Genomic DNA, 24620 nt, shown 5'->3' with positions numbered 1-24620 from the left:
AAAAAGAGGGACAACTGTAATACTCTGACAATACAGATTTAATAAAAAATTTAAAAGAAAGGTAATTCCTGACCTTTACTTGTGGTAAATAAACAATAAAAACATAAAGCACATATGTATACACGTCGAAATCGGGACTTTTTTCCGGGTGGCGGGGATCTAAGGGGGCAAAAAAGAGGGACAACTGTAATACTCTGACAATACAGATTTAATAAAAAATTTAAAAGAAAGGTAATTCCTGACCTTTACTTGTGGTAAATAAACAATAAAAACATAAAGCACATATGTATACACGTCGAAATGACGGGACTTTTTTAAAATAAATACTGTAAATGGGAGATGGCGACGTAACCAGGAAATGACGTACGTCGAGTCTGACATAACCCAAGGACTGCCTATATAAAAAGCCTAAGCGACCGTTTTGACCGAACGACCAGTCCACCAGTCGCTGCCATCTGACCACCAGAGGGCAGATGCTCAACACAGGAGCTGCCCCCTGGTGATCAGTGCACTCCCGCAGCCAACCTCCCACGGCCCCTCCCCGCTCCCAGCCCTGATCGCGGTCAGACCTAGGGACTCCAACCGGTGCATGAATTCGTGTGCCAGGCCTCTAGTAATTATATAATCAATTCTCATTCAAAGGAAAGTAATTGATGGAGTTACCAAAAATCCTCCTAGAATTTGAGGTAATATGCATGGTAATCTACAAAGTCAGACAGCTAATTTTTTTGTATATTACATTAAAATATAAGTTTTCATTTTATCTCTCTTCCTCTGAAAATATATATATTTCATAAGTTAAAAAAAAGGAAGAAGCACAAATTAACCATATCACAATCTATGGCTCAAATATGCTAGGGGTTTGTAACATATTAAATGTACAAAAACCATAGTCTGTACAACACAAAGAGTTAATTTCATACAGTTGGCAAGTTTAAAATCAACTGGGACACTGGGAAATCCCAGGACAGAGTGCAGACGAGATAAATGAATCTAACTACACTATAAATGTATGATATAACCTTACTGAACAGGGTAAAGGAAAAAGGTGCTAACCTAACTAACTTTGGAACACTGTGTTCTATAAGGCTAAAGACAAAAGAATGGAATTATACCCTGTACTCTAGTTGGTAACTTCATTCCTCACAGGGTACTAGTGAGCAATTCTGAAACTAATTTACACCCGTAAAATACACAATTATTTGGTAATTAAAGGTTAAATACATACTTTAAAAAAATATAGAATAGTCTAACCCATATTAACTTAGAGTTAGCTTCAAAAGAGGAAATATTATAACAAAACTTACTTCTGTAGTATTTTACTATTTATACAAATGTTGTTTTAAGCCTCACAACAACCCTGTGAGGTAGGTAGGAAGGCATTATACCCATTTTACAGCTGTGAAGACCTAGGATCAGAAAGATTAAGTCATTTACAAAGTTATGTGGCGAGAAAGAGCCACATCAAGGAATAGAATCCAGTTATTTGACTTCAAAACTGTGCATCATTCCCCAACATACTTAGTAAAAACACTAAAGCAAAACAAACCCAGATGGGAGTGTACGTGTATTCATGTACTATACCTCCCCTTACAGAATTATGTCCCTGAAATGGGAATAAAAATAGTCTTTCTTTCCAACCAAGCTAATTATTTCAGAGCCTTGTCTTTTATTAATCTGGATTAATCTCCAATACAGAAAAGTTTCTACTTTAGCACTCGGTTACTCTTTCATTATTTGACAAACATAATGTTTCATAAACCAAAATTTAAAACAACAGGGGCTTCTGTGAAGGAAACTATGTACAGATAATTTTAATTTTAATTAACAAGTCTTTAATCACACACTTATTAAGCTTTGAATTTGTATGTTTCTTTTTTTCTACAACGAGGATAACATGTTCATTTAAATCTCACTTGGTCAAACCAAAGGAACACAGCCTTGATGGCAATCCAAACTACGGCTACCTACTGCTGTGTGCTTTCAACACAAATCCTGACACAAAATGCAGTGATATCTTGTTCCAACATGTCTACGGATGCAAAGCACTCCTGCTAGTAGCGATGGTTCACTGCCAAAGTGGGTCTGGGGGAGAGAGACAATGTGGGTGACAGCATGGAAAGCAGTTTTATGAAGCCTGGACACACCTCCCCAAGCCCTCACCATCACACCACCTGCCCCTCTCCGACAAGAAGCACTGAATCAGAGAGGCGGTAATACTGCCAGAGCCTTTTCATTCATATTACTTCAACCCTAGTGCTTCACAATAAATGTTAATCATCCACCCTGGCTTGCCCACACATTTGCTCACTGGAATTGAACCATTCCAGCCAAAAACCTAGACCAAAGCAAGCTCTTCCCCATCTGGAACATGTGGCAAATGCTTACTACAGATCTAGTTTTTCTCTACTGACTTTGAAACCTGCACTGAACCATGCCTTTGCCAGTTTGGCTCAGTGGATAGAGCATTGGCCTGCGGACTGAAGGGTCCTGGGTTCAATTCCGGTCAAGAGCACATATCTGGGTTGCGGGCTTCTTCTCAGCCCAAGCCCTGGTCGGGGCCCGTGCAAGAGGCAACCAACCGATGTTTCTCCTGTCTTTCCCCGTCTCTTCCACTCTCTCTAAAAATCAATGGAAAAATATCCTTGGGTGAGGATTTAAAAAAAAAGAAGAAAGAACCTGCACTATACTAAAATCTAAACTCTTATTATAAAATAGTTATTCACGGGGGGGGGGGGGGGGGGGGAATAACCCTCACACGCGCTAAAACAAGATAGACATAAAAATCATTCAGAGTTAAAATACTGTTCAAAGCAAATCACAATAGAGATTCATTTTTAAGAGTTCTAATCAAAATAATACTCAAAGTAAACTAACCTCAGATAGCTACCAAGTATCGACTCATTTTGCAAACATCCTGCTATATTATGTGAACGCTTGACCACTCTTCCTAAGGGTCATGACCTGAACATCAGTTTAAAAGTAAATTATTTTTTCAGATGAGGCCATAAACTGCAGTTTTTTAAAAAGGTTATGCACGTGCATAGAGCTACTAAAATTTGGAACCACAACCTCACACAGGCAGAAGGGATCCCATAGGTCTGGGCCCTCTTGCCTTCAGCCACAGGAACATGCACACTCACCTCACCACAGGACAACCACTGGCGATCTTTCACAACCAAGAACAAATACCCAACAGTACGGCCCTTTTGTTTTCCCACCCTTAGCAGCAAACAAAGAATTTGAGATATCAAGCTGTCAAAACTAAATGTGTACAAAACCCAATTTCAACCACTTCCTCTAACAGGCATACTCCTTTCACAAAAACTTCACCAACTGAAACACGCATTTGACAATAATTAAGACTTCCCTTACACCTGCGTCACCCATGCTAAACCTCACCAAGCAGTGTACTCTTTTTCCTTTCATCATTCTCACAGTTCTCTACAATTCATATCTCTTTAACATCCAGTGACCAAAACTGGACATGCTACTCAAAAAAGGAGAAAGCTATTGCAAAGAATAGAGAAAAAATTATATCCATGACCTTGGATGCCGTATTCATTTAAAAATATTTTAGCATGATGTTGACTTTTGACTGACTCATATTCGGCTTGTGGTCACCCATGACTGTGGCTTCCCTCCCTCTTTATTTATACCTAGCCTATCCTTCTCCATCCTATATTTACATGGTTGCATTTTTCCCTCCACATACCACCTTATATTTAATTCCCTAAATTTTGTAGTTTTCATAGATCCATTTCCCCATATCACAGTACTTTATAGAAATGTTTAAATCTGCAATTTATGAGAACTACTACTTATGCCTTAAAAATATCATGACTATAGTCAACCCATCATACACTGTAATTTATAACTAATAATGGCACTAAAGAGAAGACCACACAATGCCTGCTGGAAACCTACCTCCACTGGACGGTCACTCTTTACCAGCGCTATCCGTGCCCTTTGCAAGGAACCATCCATCAGCTTGTGAAGTCTCAAAATTAACTTTCTCAGCCCCATCTGCTTCAGTGCTTTGTCTACAAATGGCCGATAAATAGAAGTCAGACAATGTCTGCTACAGCCGGCCTCGGCGCTGCAGTCCGGCGTTCCCCAGCCAACAGAGTCCTCCTCCGATTCGAGCCTCTCAAGCCTCTTGGCGGGGCCGTCCTGCGACGGGAAGCAGAAAGTGTTGTCGAGGGGCTTGTTTGTTGGCGCCCTTGGATTAGAGGTCTGTTCTTCACTCTCATCCGAGCTACTTTCCAACTCTCTCAATTCTCCTTCTGTGTCATCTCCCTCATCTTCCGGCTCATTGCCTTTGGATGATCTAGGGGAAGAGATTTCAAACACTGGCCAGCCAATGTCTGATAAGTTCTGGATGCCCAAAACGGTGCCCATAATCCTTAATTTCTGATTTAAGTCTTTTGTGATGTTTAACCACAAGCAGAGTGCCTGCACTCTGTCCTGGAAGTCCTTTGCAGCATATTTTTCATAGTCCTTCTGAAGAGCTTGCAACGATGGATAAAGTGCTTCTATGTACTCTAGCAGCTCCATTATCCGCTTTACCTGCTCAAATGACACCCTCTGGCGCTGGAGATGCTCGTGGTACGTGGGATAACCCACAATCCTTGTTCCGTGAGGGGCTGGGCACTGTCCTTCCACCGGGGCACCATTGCAACCAGCTCCATTTCTAACAAAGGCAATGCTCCCATAATTGACTTTGAAAGTAAGGATTTCATTGATAATATCTGGTATGGCTTGACGGGCTGTATATAAAAAGAGGTCCTGGTCGTTAATGGTCCGTCCCGCATGCCAGGCTTGTAGCTCTAACCAGATGAGCTCATTCGACCGGTTGAATGAGAAAGCAGATGTATTTTCCTGTCCTCTTTGCTCCCTGTCCTTCTTCTTTGAGACTGAGGTAAGCTTTAGCAGAAGTCGTAAAGTTTCAAAAAACTTCAAGCGATCTGCTGGACAGTCGGTCCTGGAAGTCTGGCGTGCAGTTCTCGCGATCGGCATGGGCACAGACACGGGAAGCTTGGCGTTGCTGCAGCCGAGACTGAGGTAAGGCTTATTGAGATCCACATCTGGGATCGGCTTTTTGGGCAGAGGCCCGCTCACGGAGTCCAACATGAAGGAGCACTGCACGTTTTTCTTATGATCGCGCTCTGTCGTCCTAATGGCCGCTCGGATCTTTTTCTCCCCGATTTTCCCAGTGTCTTTATGTGGAGGCTGGTTCAATGCATTTGTTTTTTCTATTAAAAAAACAACAACAACATTATATTATTCTAAATATGAAGTTACTCTCAATACTTTCAATAAAACTGATCTTCACATGCATTTATATTTTCAGGCTGTTATTAGAGAAAAAAAAATCATACCATATGCTGAAAATTAAAAGAACCAAAAATCATATAACATTTCTCAGTCTCTCAATCTACAAAACGGGAAAATTGTGCTTGCAACTCCTATTCTAAAATAGCATGAACCAACGAGTGAAGAAAAAGTAGACATGCTATTGCCATCTCACTTTCCTACCACAAAGCAAGTATTAATTCTGATTCATTAGATGCTGCTTCAATGATACTATCTGAGATAAGGAACTTCTCCAGGCATTTGAAAATTTTCTTTTCAGAAAATGGATAAGGATTAAATTTAAAGATGAGAAACTACAATAGAAACCTATTCTCATTTCCAAAGGGGATAAGGACAGTTTAACATCCTATGGCAAATAAACTTTTAAAGAAAGTAAAAAATCATCTTCCCTAAGGGAAAGAAAGACAAGTTACACTTAGGAATTCTTCCTTGGATATGATTTACTCAAGCAAACAATACAATCAAGCCCATTTCTCTTGCCTCCTTCTTTCTCGAGGAGGGGCTGTGACAGGGAAACTCGCCCTGTGAGGGGCTGTGTGGCAGACAGAGAGGGAGTCCGGTCGAAGAGAGAGGAAGACACAGAAGAAAGAGGAATGGGAAGGGTCTGGTCCCAGCAAGGAGAACATGCGATGGGGAAGCTTCTCAGATGAGAAGAAAGTGAAACCCTGTCCTGTGCAGTAACAGATGGATGAAGCCGGGGCTGCACAGTCAGTTTCAGGACCAATGGTTTGCTGAAATTCACAGGGAAATTCTCATGTCTAGGCTTCGGTGACCGGAGGCTGGTGTGAGAAGTCGGGCTCGGGAAGCAGCAGGCCGCATGGTTTGACCATCTACCTCAGGAAAGAACGGCAGGAGGAAGGAAGAAATGGAAACAGAACACTCAGCTTCTAGGAGAAACGAAGAGTGCAGGGTCTGTCCGCGGTATGAGGGTGGTGTACCAGCCAGGCGCTGCGCTGCGTGGCCAGGAGGGCCCACGTCCTAAGGCAGCTGCACTGTCACGGACGAGAACTCAGGTTGCAGGCGGCCAGGAATCCTGGGGAAGAAAGCCTGGCTCTGTCCCTCCCCACGGCCCACTGCGCCTGACATGTCTGGAAGACAGAATCCAGTCCGTCAGCCTGGGAGGGGCAGAGGACAGGAAGGCCATCTATCTCATTCGCCCGAAGCCACCCTGCGTGAGTATGTGGATCCATCCACGCTTGGCCTCTTCCACAACCTTTTATTCCTTTGTACTCAAAAATATACAAATGACTTTAGCAATTGCTCAGCAAAAACCTTTCTATCTGAGGAGACTTAGTTTCTCCTTTACTAACAAGGCAGCTAATGGTCAGGGCACATATGGGAGACAACCAATCGATGTTTCTCTGTCACATCAATGTTTCTCACTCTCTCTCTCTCCCTCTCTCTCTCTCTCCAAAATCAATAAAAACGTATGTGCAGGTGAGGACTAATTTAAAAAGGTATTTACAAATATGTAATACCTTAGTCAATAAAGAAACATAAATCGATCAATCAATCAATCAATAAGGTTAGTTATGTGCCAGAAGGGCCATGCCCGCTCATGTGGATACTTCAAGTACAAGACTTACCTTTCAAATTGGAGCGACTGACAGGCCTCCCGACATTGTTCCTCTGGTGTTTGGTTGACAGGCGTTTCATCTGCCGAGGTGTGCTGGGGGGAGAGGCGCCAAGAAGGTTCTCTGTGTTAGCTTCATCTGAAAACTCCTCCACGTCCGAGTCCGAATTCTTGCTAGCCGAGTCGCCCAGGGTGCACTCGGGCCTGTGAGAGATGAGCAGCAGAGAAGATATTCAGGCGCAGAAAGTGAGCGTAAGCTCCTTAGACTCCCTGTAGCGCTCCTCCCGCCGCACGCGGTGCTCCTCGGCACTGCCCCCCTGGCGGAGCTCCCCACAGCTCCCACACTCCCGGGAAGCAAGGACCGGCCACACGGGCGGAAACCCTGTGCGGTTGCTGTTGTCTGTAGAACTCTTTCTAACATAAATCAAGTTTAACACTAAAACTTACAGATTCAGGAAGAAACAGCAAAGAACAAAGAGCACAGCGGCCCGAGGCAGAGCCTCTCTGTGAAGCACACACGGCAGCCTAGGCCACTTCCAGCCAACAGCCCTGGTCCCACGGGCAAGCCCCCCTTCTATGTCCTGGACCGCACTCCAGTGCACGGGCGGGCGAGCTGTGGGGAGGAGGGTGCTGTGGAAGAGGAAAAAGGAATTCGCTTGTCTTCCCCTTCAAATGCAATTCCTCACTAACTTGTTCTCTGCAAACACTTCCTGCCTATCCTCTGTCCCAGTCAACTTCTCAAATAATAATAAAGTTCTGTTTCTGCAAAGCTAACAAAATAAACTGAGAACAAATACAATTCCCAAACAGCAAACTAAAAGGAATCAGTCATCAAGTTCCTTTCAAATCTAGTATCGTCAGTCTACACCACTCTGAATATTCTTTATAAAATGTTTTCTATTTTGTAAACATAACTCTCAACTATCCGAAATATCCAGTGGTTTTATTTTCCCGGCAGTTTATATCCTGATATAAAATCAAATCTATTCCAAAATCATGAGAAAAAAATAAAAACCACTCTAAAGTGTATGATACCATTATTATTGAATTGGACTGACAAAACTTCAGAAAATAAATTATCTTTCAACCATAAAAATGCTGCAGAATTATACAAATTTACAGTACTGAAATCTGTAAAGAATCGCTTTGATGGGTCAAAACTTGATTTTTAATCAGGTAAGATCGCTCTGAACACTTTAGTATTCATACCATACATGTGCACCCACAATGAGACATATAAGTGAAATACCCTGAAAGCTAACTAAAACAAAGTAAACCATGAGAAACATTAGAAATAAGTTAAATGCATCTACTCCCCAGGCTAACTTATTATTTAAGTCTCACAAAGTCATACAAAAAACAATATAATACAGGTTATCTTAAAATTCTTTATACCCATGGCTTCTACACGCACCACTACAGCTGGCTCAGCTGATGAAAGGACCTGCTATAAATCAGCGGTTCTCAACCTGTGGGTCGCGACCCCTTTGGCAGTTGAACGACCCTTTCACAGGGGTCGCCTAAGACCATCCTGCATATCAGATATTTACATTATGATTCATCACAGTAGCAACATGACAGTTATGAAGTAGCAACGAAAATACTTTTACGGTTGGGTCACAACATGAGGAACTGTATTTAAAGGGCCAGAAGGTTGAGAACCACTATGCTATAATTGATACAAGGTCACTCACTTCCTTCCCATTGGTTACCAGCACAGGTTTTGGAATGATTAACAGCAAAGACTTTGTGGTGTGAGGGACTTAGGTCAAATCCTGCGCGTCTGGCTTACTAGCTGTGTGGGCTTTGGTCAAATTATTTAAAATCTCCACATTGCACATTTACAAAATAAGAATAAATACTTAGACTCCAGACCAGAAGGTTGAAATCCAATAATGCATGCTTAATTATAGGAGTAATAATAGATGCGGCTTCACTAAATGATTGATACTACTCATATTACAGCCCTTAGAAATCACTGCACTCACTCACCACCCATTGAGAGAACCCGAGTTCTTTAAGCATCTGCTTGACATTGAGAGAGAAGTTTGCTGCCCTGGCCTGGAGTTCAACTGGTTGAAGCGTCATCCCATACGCCAAAAGGCTGCATTTGATCCCCAGCTATAGCATGTGCAAGGGCACCTGACCGATGTTTCTCTCTCACGTTGCGTTTCCTCTCTCCCTCTCTCTCTCTCACCGCCCTCTCCGCTCCTCTCTCTCTAAAATCCATAAACATATCCTCTGGTGAGGGGGAAAAGGTTAAAAAAAAGAAAAGAAACAGACTCACAGATGCAGAGAACAGGCTGACTGATACCTGTCAGAGAGGAAGGGGGCTGGGGGGCTGGGTGAAAAGGTAAAGGGATTAAGCAAAAATCACACACTCATAGACACAGACACCAGGCTGGTGATTACTAGAAGAAAAGGGGGTGGGGGAGGTAAAAGAGGATAAAGGGGGATGAATGGTGATGGAAGGAGACTTGAGATAGTGAACACAATAAAATATAGGTGATGTATTATAGAATTGTACACCTGAAACATATAATTTTCTTAACCAGTATCATCCCAATAAATAAAATAAACATTTTTTAAAAATTTAATAAAATTCTAGGTCTTTCCTTTTATTTTTCAAAGAAATGATATTTAATAGGAACAAAATAAATTTGGTGCAAAGTTAAAAAAAAGAATTGCATGGAAGTGACGATGAATGCAGTAATAAGAACACATTAAAATAGATAAAGTATAATACATTTCATCCTTCCTTATTTATTCTGCATCACAGAAAAGGAGGTAGGGAAAACTGCCATGTGGTACTGCCAGCCTCTTCACTTATAATTCATAATTAAAAAGAATTTTAGGACAGGCATTACACAAAGGTGAGGCTATATATTTAAAACTTTCTTAGGATTTACTTAACTCAGTCAAGACGGCATTCACCTTGTTGGAAATATTAGCTTACATTCCATCGAAGTAACTTAGTAACTTAATTACATGTCAGAACAAAGGCCAACATTACTTAAAGGAATTTTAAAAAAGAAAAGTCTAGCACCCTATTAATTAAATTCACAAAGTCTGACATCTTATCAAAAATTACCAAAGAAACAGGAAGATATGGCCCAAACCAGGAGAAAAACCCCAAGAAATATACCAGGAATGACTCAAGTGGAAACTATAGACATGAAAAATCTACCTGAAATAAAAAAAACACGCTGTATGGGATTAAAACAGATTAGACACAGCAGGAAAAAAGACCAGTCACCTTGAAGACATAGCAACAGAAACTGTCTTTAAAAAAAACAGAGAAAAAGATTCAGATGGAAAAGAACAGAGCATCAGTAATCTATGGGGCCATATTAAGCAATGTAATGTATGTTACTGGAGTCTACAACAAGGAAAGGAAGGCATAGAAAAAAATAATCTGTGAAGAAATAAGGGCTGAATAATTTCCCAATTTAAAGAAAACCATTAAGCTCATAGATCCAAGAAGCTCAACAAACTCCAAGCAGAACTATAAGAAAACTGCCAGTTTTTTATTATGCATAATCAAATAGCTAAAAACCAGTGAAGAGAAAAAAATCCTAAAGACAGCCAGAGAAACACAACATAGTTCGGGAGCCTTAGCTAAGAAACAATACATAATGAGAAGTGGGAGGGGAAAAAAAATCAAGCAAAAGTTTATTCTTTCTTCTTTTAAAAAAACAAAACCATTTACACACAAAATCTAGGAAAATAAATACTAGTGGTAAGTTCAAAAGAACTTGCATCATTCCAATTAACTAACCAAAAGCATCCAAAACCTCATTTGGTATTAACTCATGTGAGCTGAGCTAATGTGGTCAGCTGACTGGTCCAAATGTTTCCATGGATACCAGTTACTTTGGATGAGGAAAGTGGTACAAGGTCTACATCAGTTAGCTGTGACATCTGCCTTACTTGTGTTTAAAAACATACAAAGGTGAAATGTCTTTCTGGTGCCAAACTTCTGACAGTCACATAAAACAATATTTCACTCTTCTAACAAAACTTTGCTAAAGAATTATTCACTTGACATAAAACCTGAGAAAAGTATGTCTTGAACTTAACCCAAGGGGGGCTGGAGTAGTTTTCAAATTTTAAAAAAAAGTGTGGTGACAAGACAAAAATTCAAGCTATGGGGGGCGGGGGCGGGCGGGGGTTAAATAGTTCTGCTCTGACATAGCAGATAAACCGCATGGCGACTGAAATAGGTCGTCTATAAAATGAAGCTGGATTAGCTGGGTTTGAAAATATCTGTGGTTTTGCAAAAGCCCTTAAAATTAACTTCATTAAAAGCTCCTTACAAATAAAATACGTTATGCACTTATGAAGTATAGTACAGTCCTCACCTGGGTAAGATTCTCTCTGCTCTTCCACCTCCCCATTAACCTAGTCTCTATTAAGCAGTCATTAAAGGGAGATTTCTGCTTTGGGGGGAAACAAAAGGAGAGGAAGGAAGGCAGAAGGGGTGGGGTTTCAAGGTTTCTTTTCGTAAGAACGGGTATAGTTTGCCTGGCCTGCAATATAAATCAAGGGAGCTTAGCTAACGCTGAGGTTGCATGGTTGGTTCGTAGTGTAAGTGCCAATTAATAAATCAGCTAGTTGATCTTCACATCAGCCTTAAGTTGAACAGTTATCAGTTAACCTCCAGGTGAGCTGCTGTCAAACCTTAAGCTTCTCCAACATTCTCTGTTAAACTTTCGCATTGATTCAGAGTGTAGGGCAATGATGGCGAACCTATGACACGCATACTCATTTTTTTGGTTGATTTTTCTTTGTTAAATGGCATTTAAATATATAAAATAAATATCAAAAATGTAAGTCTTTGTTTTACTATGGTTGCAAATATCAAAAAATTTCTATATGTGACACGACACCAGAGTTAAGTTAGAGTTTTTCAAAATGCTGACACGCCGAGCTCAAAAGGTTCGCCATCACTGGGTAGGGTCTTTACAAACCTACCTAGTGAGTCTTGTTATTTTTCAGGATAGACAGACACTCAGACTCTGTGTTCTTGTTTTTTTACTGAAATTCATCCTTTTAAAAAAAATACGTTTTTATTGAAATTTTTTTGAGAGGAAGGGGGATGGAAAGAGGGAGAAGGAGAAGGGGAGGGGGAGGGGGAGGAATTTGAGAAGCATTGATCAGCTGCATCCCACACACACCCCACCCAGGGATCAAATCCATAACGTGGGTATGTGCCCTGACTGCGAATGGAACCAAAGACTTCCGGTGCACGGGCCAACACTCAACCAACTGTGCCACACCAGCCAGGGCTAAAATTCATCTTTTTTTAAAGCAAAGGTAGATATTCTTTTAAAAGATTTCCTATGAAAAGGAACAAGAAATGATCCCAAATCGACTGGATGTTCCACGCCACTGTTTGTTTCTCCTGTGACTGAAACAGTGCCTGGTGCAGATTACGTGCCCAATAACTACCTGCGGAGTAAATTAACTTGAGAGGTAAATAACGTATCTTAATCATTGCCTGGGTTCTATTGAAATACAATCGCATTTAATTATTTAAAGAATGTAATATTTAAAGGCTACAAGAGTGAAAGATTTATTTCTGACAATGTTAAGTGATACTGCAACCCTAGGTGCCAACTGACCAAAACAATAGCAATGGGAAATGGACTAAGGAATGAAGATTTTGGAACCAGATTAACATGGGCTGAAACCCCTATATTCCCATGCTTATTAGTAAGAATTCAAGTTTTAATCAAACTATTACAAGCTTGCTTGTAAACACTTTCATTTATTAGAAGCCTCCTTATCAAATGTCACAAGAATTTGTAGTGCGTTCATTTAAAAAATAGGCTTTCTAGTATTCACACCCTTTGTACTATCACCTGCTCTTGAATCTAGGTTGACCCTGTGACCGCTTTAACCAATGGAATGTAGCCACAGTGACTCTGGCCAGTTCTGGGCCTGAGCCTGAGGAAGGCCACCATGTCAGAAGTCCAACCACCCTGCGGCTGCCACGGTCTTCAAAGCCCACCAGCCCGGTGGAGAGGCCGCAGGAAGGGCAGCCCAGCTAACCCGAGCCTCGGGGAGCTCCAGCTGACAGCCACCACCTACTCGCCAGCTGGCCAGTGAGACTATTTTGGACCTCCCAGCTGCCCCGGAGCCCAAGCCAAAACCATGAGAAGCAGAAGAACCACTCAATATCATAACAGATAATAAGTGACTTTTATTTTAAGCCACTAAGCTTTGGAGGCCCAGGGCATGAAATTCATGCACAGGTAGGGACCTAGCGGCTGCCGGCCGAGAGCACCCGCGCCTGCCACCACTGCTGCCACCACCAGCCCCGCCCCTGGTCAAACTCCTGGTCAAACTCCCAGACGAGGGGAAAATTTGCACATTAGGCTTTTATTATATAGGATAACCAACACACATACAAACTTAAACATTTTATTTTCACTTTAAGCCCACGAGTGGGTTTAAATCCATCACTGTTTTGATGATGGACAGAGCCTTGCCTTTCAGTGAGTCCCTGAAACAAGTCACAAGTCAACTTTGTCACATACACCATAACCAAAGAGTAGCATCTGCAATGTCCACTCTCTATTTCTTTAAAATAGAACAAGAATGTAAAGACTTTTGTGAAGCAATATTTTAGGATTTTTATGGTTTTTCTTCCTAAACTTTAACAGTTCTCTCCTATCCCTAATTTGATGGCAATTTTCTTTTTGTGACCTATATTTAGATGTTCCAAAGCATTCCAAATTAGTTTATGTAGAAACGACAAGTCTCTTTAGATTTCATATCTAGTTTACTCAATTATGTAATTACAACTAAAATGTATAATAAATCTAAACAGACATAGGGACAAACCAGGGACTCTTGATAAACATATAGTTCAACTGGTGGGAACAGAAAATCACAGGCATTCTAGGGGGCGGCCTGTTGGACAGAAGCACTCAAGATGCTGTGATCAGCTGCATGTTTTACAGAAGAAGTTGACAGGTTGGGTCTTGGAAGGGGGTAGGTAAATGAGTGGATAAGGCCTGCCTGGCTTAGACCTTCTGGTGGAAGTCATTTATTTTGCTCACAAAAATATACTTTTTCAGCCTGAATTAAGAAGAAAAAAGGAATACATAAAGATAGAAAACCAATATATAAAGAAAAATTACCCCAGATGGAAAAATGTTGCTCACCATTAGAAATAGAAATAATTGCAAGCTATTTATAAAATATTTCCAGATAAAGGCTTACGGAAAATAAACATAAAACCATATATAAATGTAACAAAATACTTTCAAGACTTCATATTATTTTTCACTTTTGGTTAACCAAAAGACTACCCAAAAAGAACTAAAACAAAAAGAGAGAGAGGGAGAAACGCTCTGGAAATTTAAATACACAAGTCATGTTACAGAAGAAAGACATATTATTTCTGTTATCTCTGCAATCTTGCTGCAAACAGTTGAGGACCTAAAAACAAATGGACAAAAAATAAGACATTTTTCAGGTGTGCTTTCTTAGTCTTACACCTCCAAAAAACGATGTGAGTACATCTATACTATGTTCAAAGCTTTGCAAGCCAATACTAGATGGTCTGTGTAACAGATTCCAAGGAGACAATCAGATGGAATGAACCACATTCCAGTGCACCTGGTGGTACGGATGAAGTGATGCAGGGAGCACAGGTGAGGGGTGTCCTTTCAATGCAAGGAGTGAAAATAAGCACCAGGCATGATGTCAGAGCAAGGGGGCAGAGTGAAGGCGAGCACCCAGGGCGGGCGGGCAGCCATCAGATCATTCTGCGCCCCTCACCCTAACAGAAAGGGGCAGCCAGGAGGGCGGGAAGGAGGGGCAGGACGTGAGTGAACCTAGCTTTCCCTCCAAAGTGTTGGCCACATCACCCGACACCAGTAGACGGGCATACGATACACACAATTTTCTAACACTACTTTGACTTTTTCATGCACAATTATTTCGTGACTATTTCATCTTAAAGTCAACATAAACAGCTGTTCTGTCTATACTAATCACACAAGCAAAACAAATTCACCTGCCAGGAGCCAACAGAGGAAAAAGAACTGTTTACTTGAGAGAACAATGTCTTTAGGAAGTATGAACTCCTTAAAAATGACATGTTAACATCTAAGAGGAAAACACTACCCAACTTCAAGGAGGTAATTAAAGATACACACAAGTAAAGTTTGTCTCATGAAAAATACAACTTTCTTCTAATTAAAAACTATGTAAACTGGAAAATATTTAAATGGATCTAAAAAAATTTTTGGAAGAAAAAAATTAAAAGCTCCTATTTTTATTTTAAAAGTTTTCTTCACTAAGGAGAACATAATTGGTAACTGTGGTTGAATACATAAGGCCAATGTGAAATTTACTGGAAATGTGGGGCCTAAGGTCCTGTGTATTCTAAATATAAACACCATGTACAGCTTCAGAAATGCCTCACAGCATATAATTAAAGGCAACATGTACAAAATATAGGGAATGTGGGAAAATAGTTAAAGGATGAAAACTACATTATATTTCAATCATGGGGACTCTGAGTCTCCTGAAACTGAATGTAAATGTTTATCGTATGCATTTTTCAGATGAAGTCAACAGTCCATAGTTTTCATCAGATTCTCAAATGCAGCCTCTGACCCAAAAACGGTTAAAAAGCACTGCCCTAGACAATTTTTACCACATATTTAAAGGGTTCCCTTTTCAAAATATCGCCTCCTGACATACATTAGACACTCAAAGGATAAACGTGTTAGATGCATGACTAAATCAAACTCTATGCTCAAGCTACAAGGTTGCTTCCACACTAGCCAAGTACAGAGACAACCCTCGTCCAACCACATATACTTTACACAAAGCTGACTTTTAAAAATCACATAAATGTCAAGAAGTTAACCAAATGAGAGAGCAATTTTCAATCTTTAGTGACACGCTGTTGGTATTATGTTTGGAATGACACTGTTCTCCACACTGCCTGTAAAAATGATTAATTAAAATAAACCAACACTTAACTTAGTAACACGTTTAATTTAGGAATAATTAGAAAAATCCTTAAATGATTCATAATCAAGGCTATAACTAAATATAATAAAACAAAGCCATGAAAGCGGGTGAAAGAAACATTACAAGAATAAAGTTATTTTTAAGTCTGACAACAAGGTAAAGCCAAAAGAGTAAGAGATTTAAGTAGAAATTTTCCAGGGATAATTTTCTTTGTGTTTATCCTAACTGAACTTTTATGAATCTATGAGCTCCCAGTGTTCATCAGATTTGAAACATTTACAGCCATTATCTCTTAAAACACTTTTTTCCATTCCTTTTCTCTTTCAGGAACTCCAATGACATACACGCTATCTGGTACCATCCCGCATGGCACTGACGCCCTGTACCTTTCTGCAGACTCTCTGTACAACATTTTGCGTAGTTTCTATTGTTATGTCCACAAGTTCAATACTTTTTTCTGCAGTGTCTACTCTGTTTATAACCGCATCCTGTGTATTTGTCATTTCAGATACAGTACTTTTCATTTTCAGAGGTTTCATTTGGTCCTTTTCTTAAATATTTTTATTGATTTCAGAGAGGGAGAAGGACAGAGAAACATCAATGATGAGAGAATCATTGATAGGCTGCCTCCTGTACGCTCCCCCACTGGGGATTCAAGCCAGCAACCTAGGCATGTGCCCTGACAGGGAATCGAACCGTGACCTCCTGGTTCATAGATCGATGCTCAACCACTGAGCAACATGGGCCAGGCTGGGTCTTTTTTTAATATCTTTTATTATTCTCCACTGTTCATGTTTTCATTTATACTTGAACATAATTCTAACTCTTTTAACAATTATTTCTTTTACTTCCAACCTATTTTACACTTCTGAAATTATTTCTATTGACTGATTTTTCTCCCGGTTATGGGATTATCTCTTCCTGCTTATTGGCAAGTCTAGTAATTTTTTTGAGTAGATGGTGGACATTATGTTCTATTTGTTGATTATCTGGATATCACTGTCTTCTTTTAAGGAGTACTGGACTTGGTTTTTGCAGGCTGTTAAATTATTTCCAGCTTCATTTTATCTTTTCAAGACTTGTTTTCAAGCTTCGTTAGGGTAATTCCACGCGTGTAATAGTGTCGCCCTACTACTCAAATGTGAACCTTCCAAAGAGTGAATGTCCCAAGTTGTCAACATAATCAAGACTTTCCACTCTCATTGGGAACTCAAATGCCTCTCAGCCCCATGTGAGCTCTGGAAACCTTTAAGCGCTCAGCACCCTCATGGCTCTTGGTTGAACCTTGTGGAATTTCTATCCTATACAAGTGCATTCTGTACTCAAAGACTCATGGGGGCCTTCTACAGATTTCTGGCTTTTTCTACATCATTCCCTCATCTCCAAAACTCTACTCTCCACCTCCAACTGCCTCCCTGAACTCCAATCTGCCTTCTCAATCCAGCAAGACCACTCTGGACTGCCGGTGATTCCTCTCCCTGCCCCGAGTCTGGAACAGACTTCCTGGCAGAGCCAGGACAGTCACAGCGCTCACCTCGTGCGCTTACCTGGTCTCAGGGATGACAGTCATGTAAGGCCAACTGTCCGATGTCTAAAAACAGCTGTTCCATATTTGTTTATTCCAAATATCAACAAAAACAGCTCACTGTATACCACTAAATGGCAGACATAATTTTTTTAAACTATTTTACAATAGGATCATATAGCAGTTTCTTTAGAGAATTAAGGAGAGGTAAATTTTTGTGTAAAAACAGATTAATATAAAAAGGTAAACATCATCTCATTTTAAAGGCTGAAATATTTACAGATAGTCGAATCCAACCTATTTATTGTGTAGCAATTTAACCTCCCTGGGTCCCAGTTTCTAATTTACATAAGATCACAAAAATTCTTTGTGAACCAAATTTTTAAGGAAGAATAGAAAAGATCTAAAACTTAGGATTTAACAGATAAAGATGATGCCACTTAAATATCCAAATATATAAAAAAAAATGACATACTTCTCAACTATAGAAGGTACCAGAAGACCAAATAAATAACATTTTTGGCAGTTCCTCATGTGCTTGTCAGAAAAATTACACATAGTTCTACTCTAATCTCTACTGCTGAGGAGGAAAATAAATCATTAACACAAACAAAATGCCACTAAATTTTTCTGGCTTGGCTAGGACTAGTGAGAGTACTTTCTGATATCCTAGAGATGCAACGTTTTTGTTAGTGCAGGATTCAAATATTTATATTCTTTAAGGTTAGTAAACAAGCTTTTAGCACCGTAATAATAAGAATGGCTATCTCACCTCTGAAATAATAAATTGTGAATAATAAATTATGAATAACCAAAGTAATTCTTTTTAATCACCTACTATTCAAATTCTAAAAAAATTAATAGGAAAAAAGCATTAGCAAACAAAAAGTCCTGAAAAGGAAGGCAATCCTATTTCTATTAAAATAAGGGTTTGAAACAGGGATCTTAAAGCAGGTTCTTTATGAACTCTCCTTCAAACACCAGCTCCAGCAGGAAAGCTCTTATCAGGTATGTACGATGCAGCCCCCAGTACTGCAAAAAGGAGTAGAAATCTTGTATAAAAAGCCTTAAAGAAAGGGCACTCTTTTGTCTCTCATTAGTTCAGTAATTCTGAGAAAACAGAAGCAGAGAACACAAAGGAAGAGGTGCCAAGAACCAGTGAAATTATTACAGTCATGTCAGTGATGGTTCATTGGCTCGACTCCTATTAATTCCATCAATAGATACTTACTTACTGCCTACTATATGCATGGCTACCAGAACAAGATTTACAGTGATGTATAAATACATAAAATCCATACGATATGCTCTTTTATAGCTTCAGCAGATGTTAGCTATGACAGTTATCCATGAACACAGTCCCCACCTATGCTTGTAACCAGACATTCAAATTAAAACAACATAACCCTTTCTGGCCTACAAAATTAGCAAAGACTTTATGTAACACTCAAAGCTGGAAAAAGAGTATTTAGTAAGGTAAGCACTATCTGTGGCCTATACATTTGTACAATCTTTCCAGGAGGAAATGTTTAATAGGTAAAATTCAATGATATCAGCTTAATATGCTATATGAATCTTATCTAAGTCTTAAGTTCCTTAGAGATGAGACTGGACCACATAACCACCTCATGGTTAGAAGTGGATGAATTAAACCATAGCCCCAAGGCAAGTCCAGATTTAAAATTCTTCGAAGTGTTTAAACAAACTCCTTCCGAACTCTATGCTCAGGAAATGATTTTACAGGAGTGGCCAGAAGAACAGAGGGAGTTGTGTACCCAGAGGTTCACTGCAGTGCTATCTAGGATAGCAAGAAACTGGTAATGACTTAAATGGTTCATAGTATAACCATAAAATGAAATACGATGGACTCATTTGAAAAAATGTTTAATATTTTTACTAACATGGCAAATGCTCACAATTTGTTCAGATAATATATCATGCCCACCTCAGCCTAAAGTATGATTTAAGTCCGTCACCACTTCTTTTCACATTTATGCCTAAGGAGAGAGCATACAGAGTAAAGAACCTGACTGAAGTATAACAAACACAAACGAGTCCTGGCTCCAGATACTCTGAACTAATACATCTCTTAACGACTCATTTTCTTCCTCTGAAAAATGCACATCTATTTCACAAGTTCACTGCAGCCACTATATAAAACATGTTATGCTATCTGGCTGATGTGGCTCAGTGGCTGAGTGTGGACCCAGGAACCCAGACGTCGCCGGTTCGTTTCCGGGTCAGGGCACAAGCCCAGGTTGCAGGCTTGACCCCCAGTATGGGGCATGCAGGAGGCAGTTGATCAATGATTACTTCTTATCATTGATGTTTCTATCTCCCTCTCCCTTTCTCTCTCTAAAAAAACAACAACACATATTTTAAAGCAGGTTATACCATGTAAATGATGGCAACACAGACAGATGGCAGATGTACATTTATCACCATCTCTGCTCCAGACCATGAATTAGGAAGTCTCCATCACCTTCTCTCTTCTCCTGAATTAGGTTATAAATTCCCTCAAAGTAGGAATTTTACATTACGCTTATATATAATAAAAATTATCACCTGCCTGAGGAGCATGAAAATATTTACAATATAAGTGTCATGTGGAATGACTCTAATAGGAAAGAGAAGTAAGGGCAGTTAACATCCTGGGACCAATCCACACAGGCAAGAAGCTCGGCCCTGGGAGGACGCTCAGTGTGGATGGAGACTCCTAAGTTCTAACAGGCAAGGGGTTCAGCGGGTCTCAAGCTTAAAGCAGCCGCAAAGCTGGCCACTGTTAGCGGCAAGTTTGTGTAGGAATGCAGTGTGGTCTCTTCACAAATGTGACTTTAACGGAAACACGCACACCCCCTCCCCCTAATTCTAGCTAAATCTGAGGGTATGGAGATCAACTCAGAAAACTCTGGGCCTAATCAAGGCTCTTAGAGGGGCCTGGTGGATAGGCAGAGCCCATGTCTATTTCACCCACCACTGGAGCCCCATGGTCTTGGCTTAGCACTGCCTGACACATGGTATGCATTTCATATGAGAGAGTCTGCAAAGAAAATGAATACATAGTACAGGAGGCTGAATGGGTATGTGGGATGAAGCAGTGAGCCACTACCAACGCCTAGTCAGTACAAATAAGGCTGAGTTTTTACATTTTACTCAGTCAGGCTAATGATTCTCCCTTTTTAGTAATCGTTCCTCAATACACATGTGGTCCTTGGTTTTCTGCTAAAGAACACCTAAATATTCAAAGAGCCAAGTAAAAAGAGATTCTTTTTAAAACCTCAGTTTGGGGTTGAAGCTTCATGACAAATGTTTCTGATTGTTTCCAGAAGTATTTCTCCCCAATTTACTTCTGAAGGTCCTATTTCTTCAGGTAAGTGAGTTGGGAAACAGAACAGTATACAGAAAGCAACAAAAATCCCACCACCAGTCAAAACCAGTTAATCTCTCTCTCTCTCTCTCTCTCTCTCTCTCTCTCTCTCTCTCACACACACACACACACACACACACACACACACACACACACACACCAGGGAGGAATGAGTTCCTTTTTCTTTTTGGGACTGCTCTATGGAAAAAAATTTTAAATTTGTATCAGTGATTTAGAGAAAAATAAATAAGTTACCTAAGGTACCGATACTCCAACCACAATTTTACTCTAAAATTAATCCTAAATTTTAAACTTATTTTTACAATCCTTGTGTTTAATGGATAAGCAACCAAGACAAGACTTACTCTTGTCTCCAGGAAGTAATACTATTTTCAAAGACGAAATACTCGGATTCTAGCCTTGTCTACTGTCTTCAAAATGCCTTTGATCATTTAGTGGATAAGTACTGTGACTGCTCTCCTGACTTAATCTCCAGAGACAAGGGACAAAGTACAATACCATCTCTTTTTTTTGTAGAGCCATTCTTTTGAAATGAGAGTAACAAGCCATCTGCAGGTAATTAAATAAATGTAATAGATCCTGATGAAAAATTTTCATAGAACAGAAGAAGAAAAATCAGAGGGTATCAGACAATAACTACAAGGTCAAGCACCGTTTCATAAATTTTTATTTTGGCTATGCAGCACACACATGTACTGTTGTAAATGTATTTCTTACTGTAGGTTACAAAGCAGACAGTTTCAATCTCACTACCACAGAACAGAAATTACCATCTTACTGCCCACTTCCACTAAAGACTGAGCACAGAAAAGAACAACAAGGTATCTAAAGAGCTTTGAGCATTGGCTCCTCGTTATTTTGTGAACTTGAAATAAAGTTTTATGGGGGGAAAGTTGTGTACAGTGAGTTTGGGGGAGATTTGATCCCTTTTCCCTTTGAAAATGAACCTTTCATCACTGTTCTGTCCTGTAACGTCTAATTAATCCAGAAGATACAATATTCCACAGTTGGTCATGTGGGCCTGAGTGGACACTGGGCCGGGGAGTCAGGTGGCTGCTGAGCTCGTTGGCCTTGGACCCTAACAAGGGAGCACAGTGTGACATACAGGAGAGGGAAGCAAGAGCCGGGATCCCCGGCCATGACCTTGGGGAAGCTGCAGCCTCGAGGCCAGCTTTCTCACCTCTGAAATACAAGGAATGATCCAGATGAGCTCCAAGCTCCCTGCCAGCTCTAAACTCTTGTAAGGTTATGTGTGAGTAATGGCTGGAAAGTTGACTAAATGAATGTTAAGCATCCTACCAACCAGAAGACTTGCATTAGTATGCACTTAATTCTTTATCTGCATTAGAAATACTTAGACATCAAAAAAATTAATTCTAAATATTTTGTGAGAAAACCAATTTACATTACATTATGTTACTACATAAGACTTTAGAATTGTTAATAGCACAATGAAAATAATGTACGTATACATTTTCTTCCAAAATATTTCCACTGAAAGGTTAAAAGGGTTGACATTTTCACATTCCTACAAGTGCTGTCCTCTAATAAGCCCTATTCAGAACATTCTTCAGTTCAGCATTATCCTCAAATAGCCTGCTCAAATGGAGAGAAAGCTCCACTGAGCCAGCCAATCTGATCACCTTCAAGTTTAGTATCCACTTCTCTCCATAGCAGGTTTACTTCCTCTGAAATTATGCTGAAATGAGATCCACTTAGGAAACACTTGGACAGAATGCCTGATATATTCTTAATAGCTTTCCCTTCTACTTATAAACACTTGGCATCCATATGATCATGAGACCAATACTTCTACTGGTGTCTGCAAAATATGGCAAGTGAATGTCCTTTTAGTCAAAAACAAATTTTGAACCACGTTTCATTGTCATTTTGCCTTTGCTGCTAGTGACTAAATATCTACAGACAAATTGTACTCCATTACATGAGCGAGGTCTGTGGAAAATAAGAATGTATCTACCACACCTACTTTCTAGAGCAGCCGTGGGCAAACTACGGCCCGCGGGCCGGATCCAGCCCGTTTGAAATGAATAAAACTAAAAAGAAAAAAAGACCATACCCTTTTATGTAATGATGTTTACTTTGAATTTATATTAGTTCACACAAACACTCCATCCATGCTTTTGTTCCGGCCCTCCGGTCCAGTTTAAGAACCCACTGTGGCCCTCGAGTCAAAAAGTTTGCCAACCCCTGTTCTAGAGAAATAATGTTCCTTTTAAAATACAGCGGTTTCAAATATGCCTCTTAAGAAGGGAAAAGCATGTTAACATAACATACAAGTTGTATGTTACGATTCTAAATAACAGTGCTGTTAAAATAAAAGACCCATAAAGCAAGTCCTTTATTATTGTTGGTGTTGTTTCTATTCTACAAATCCTTTTTTTTTAGATGTTGAATTGATTTCTAGAGAGAGAAAAGGAGAGGTGAAGAGAGAGAGAGAGAGAAAGAGAATCACCAACATGGGCAAAACATAGTTTAGCTGCCTCCTGCACCCCCTTCTGGGCATGTGCCCTGACCAGGAACAGAATCCCCAACAATTTGGTACACCGGAGGATGCCCAACCAACTGAGCCACACCAGCCAGGGCTAATCTACAAATTGTTACCCAGGATGAACTAAATAATTAAGAAAACCAGCTGGATATAGTCTGCTCAGATAGTTAATAGAAAATGAATTTTAAAATAAGAAAATTTGAGTTAATTTAACATTTGGCAACAACTTCTTTTTATGTAACACACTAGAGGCCCAGTGCACAAATTCGTGTATCAGCGGGGCCCCTCAGCCTGGCCTGTGGGATCGGGCCAAAACCAGCTGTCCAACATCCCCTGAGGGGTCCCGGATTGCAAAAGGGCGCAGGCCAGGCTAAGGGGCCCCCACTGGTGCATGATTGGGGCCAGGGAGGGATGCGGGAGGTTGGCCAGCCAGGGAGGGACCGTGGGAGGGCTGGGGTCCGGGGTGTGTCCAGCCCATCTAGCTCAATCTCAATCGGCCAGACCCCAGCAGCAAGCTAACCTACCAGTCAGAGTGTCTGCCCCCTGGTGGTCAATGCACATCATAGTGACAGGTCAACCGGTCAACTGTCTGCCCCCTGGAGGTCAGTGCATGTCATAGCCAGCAGTTGAGTGGCCTTAGCATATCATTAGCATATTATGCTTTGATTGGTTGAAAGGCTGACCAGACAACCAGACACGTAGCATATTAGGTTTTTATTATATAGGATCGAGTTTCAACAATTTCACTTTTAGTAACAATTCAAAGTAATGCAAAACATAATTTTTAATAGCTGCACAGACTTCTAATGCCGCTCTGGGTTTTAATTTTATAACTTAAATCCAGAAGTATATATCATAATCTTTTTAAACACGATATTCACAAGAGTAAAAAACCATTTTATGAAAGCACCAATCACTGACATCTTTGCCACACCTTGTAAGAAACTTTGCCAAATTTTTTTTGGCGGTGGGGAAGGAAGGGTCAGGGGTGGTCTATGGAAGGGTGGAGACAGTAGGTGATCCTCTGAGATTTACCATTAGTAAAAATCTACCCCTTGGGATTTGCTAAATGTTTTTAAGGGACAAGGATATAACATACCTCAAAGTAAAGCAAGAAAAGGTTGTCATAAACTAATTAAAGGAAGACTGAAGATGAAAAACAAACGCTATAACTCAACTGAGAGAAGTTAGTGACAAATTAAAAACCAACACACAAATGAAAGCTTAAGAGTAAGACTACCATATGCCATTC

At 40.2% G+C, this 24620-nt stretch overlaps 1 protein-coding gene across 1 annotated transcript in view; it reads right to left on the bottom strand.

Moving 5' to 3' along the window:
* Positions 1-17516, bottom strand: part of MAP3K4 (mitogen-activated protein kinase kinase kinase 4) — a 58356-nt gene extending 40840 nt beyond the window's left edge. Inside the window, exons 1-4 of the mRNA XM_006757719.2 lie at positions 17494-17516; positions 7202-7363; positions 6963-7153; positions 3928-5255 (exon numbers count right to left, since the gene is read on the bottom strand). Coding sequence (XP_006757782.2) covers positions 3928-5255; positions 6963-7153; positions 7202-7363; positions 17494-17516 — 1704 coding nt within the window. The remainder of the gene's footprint in view (positions 1-3927; positions 5256-6962; positions 7154-7201; positions 7364-17493) is intronic.
* Positions 17517-24620: the final 7104 nt, after the last annotated feature.

Source organism: Myotis davidii, unplaced genomic scaffold (genome assembly GCF_000327345.1).
Source record: "Myotis davidii unplaced genomic scaffold, ASM32734v1 scaffold1494, whole genome shotgun sequence".
NCBI lineage: Eukaryota > Metazoa > Chordata > Mammalia > Chiroptera > Vespertilionidae > Myotis > Myotis davidii.
Note: the sequence above shows the minus strand (reverse complement) of the source record. Positions and strands in the feature narration are given on the sequence as shown.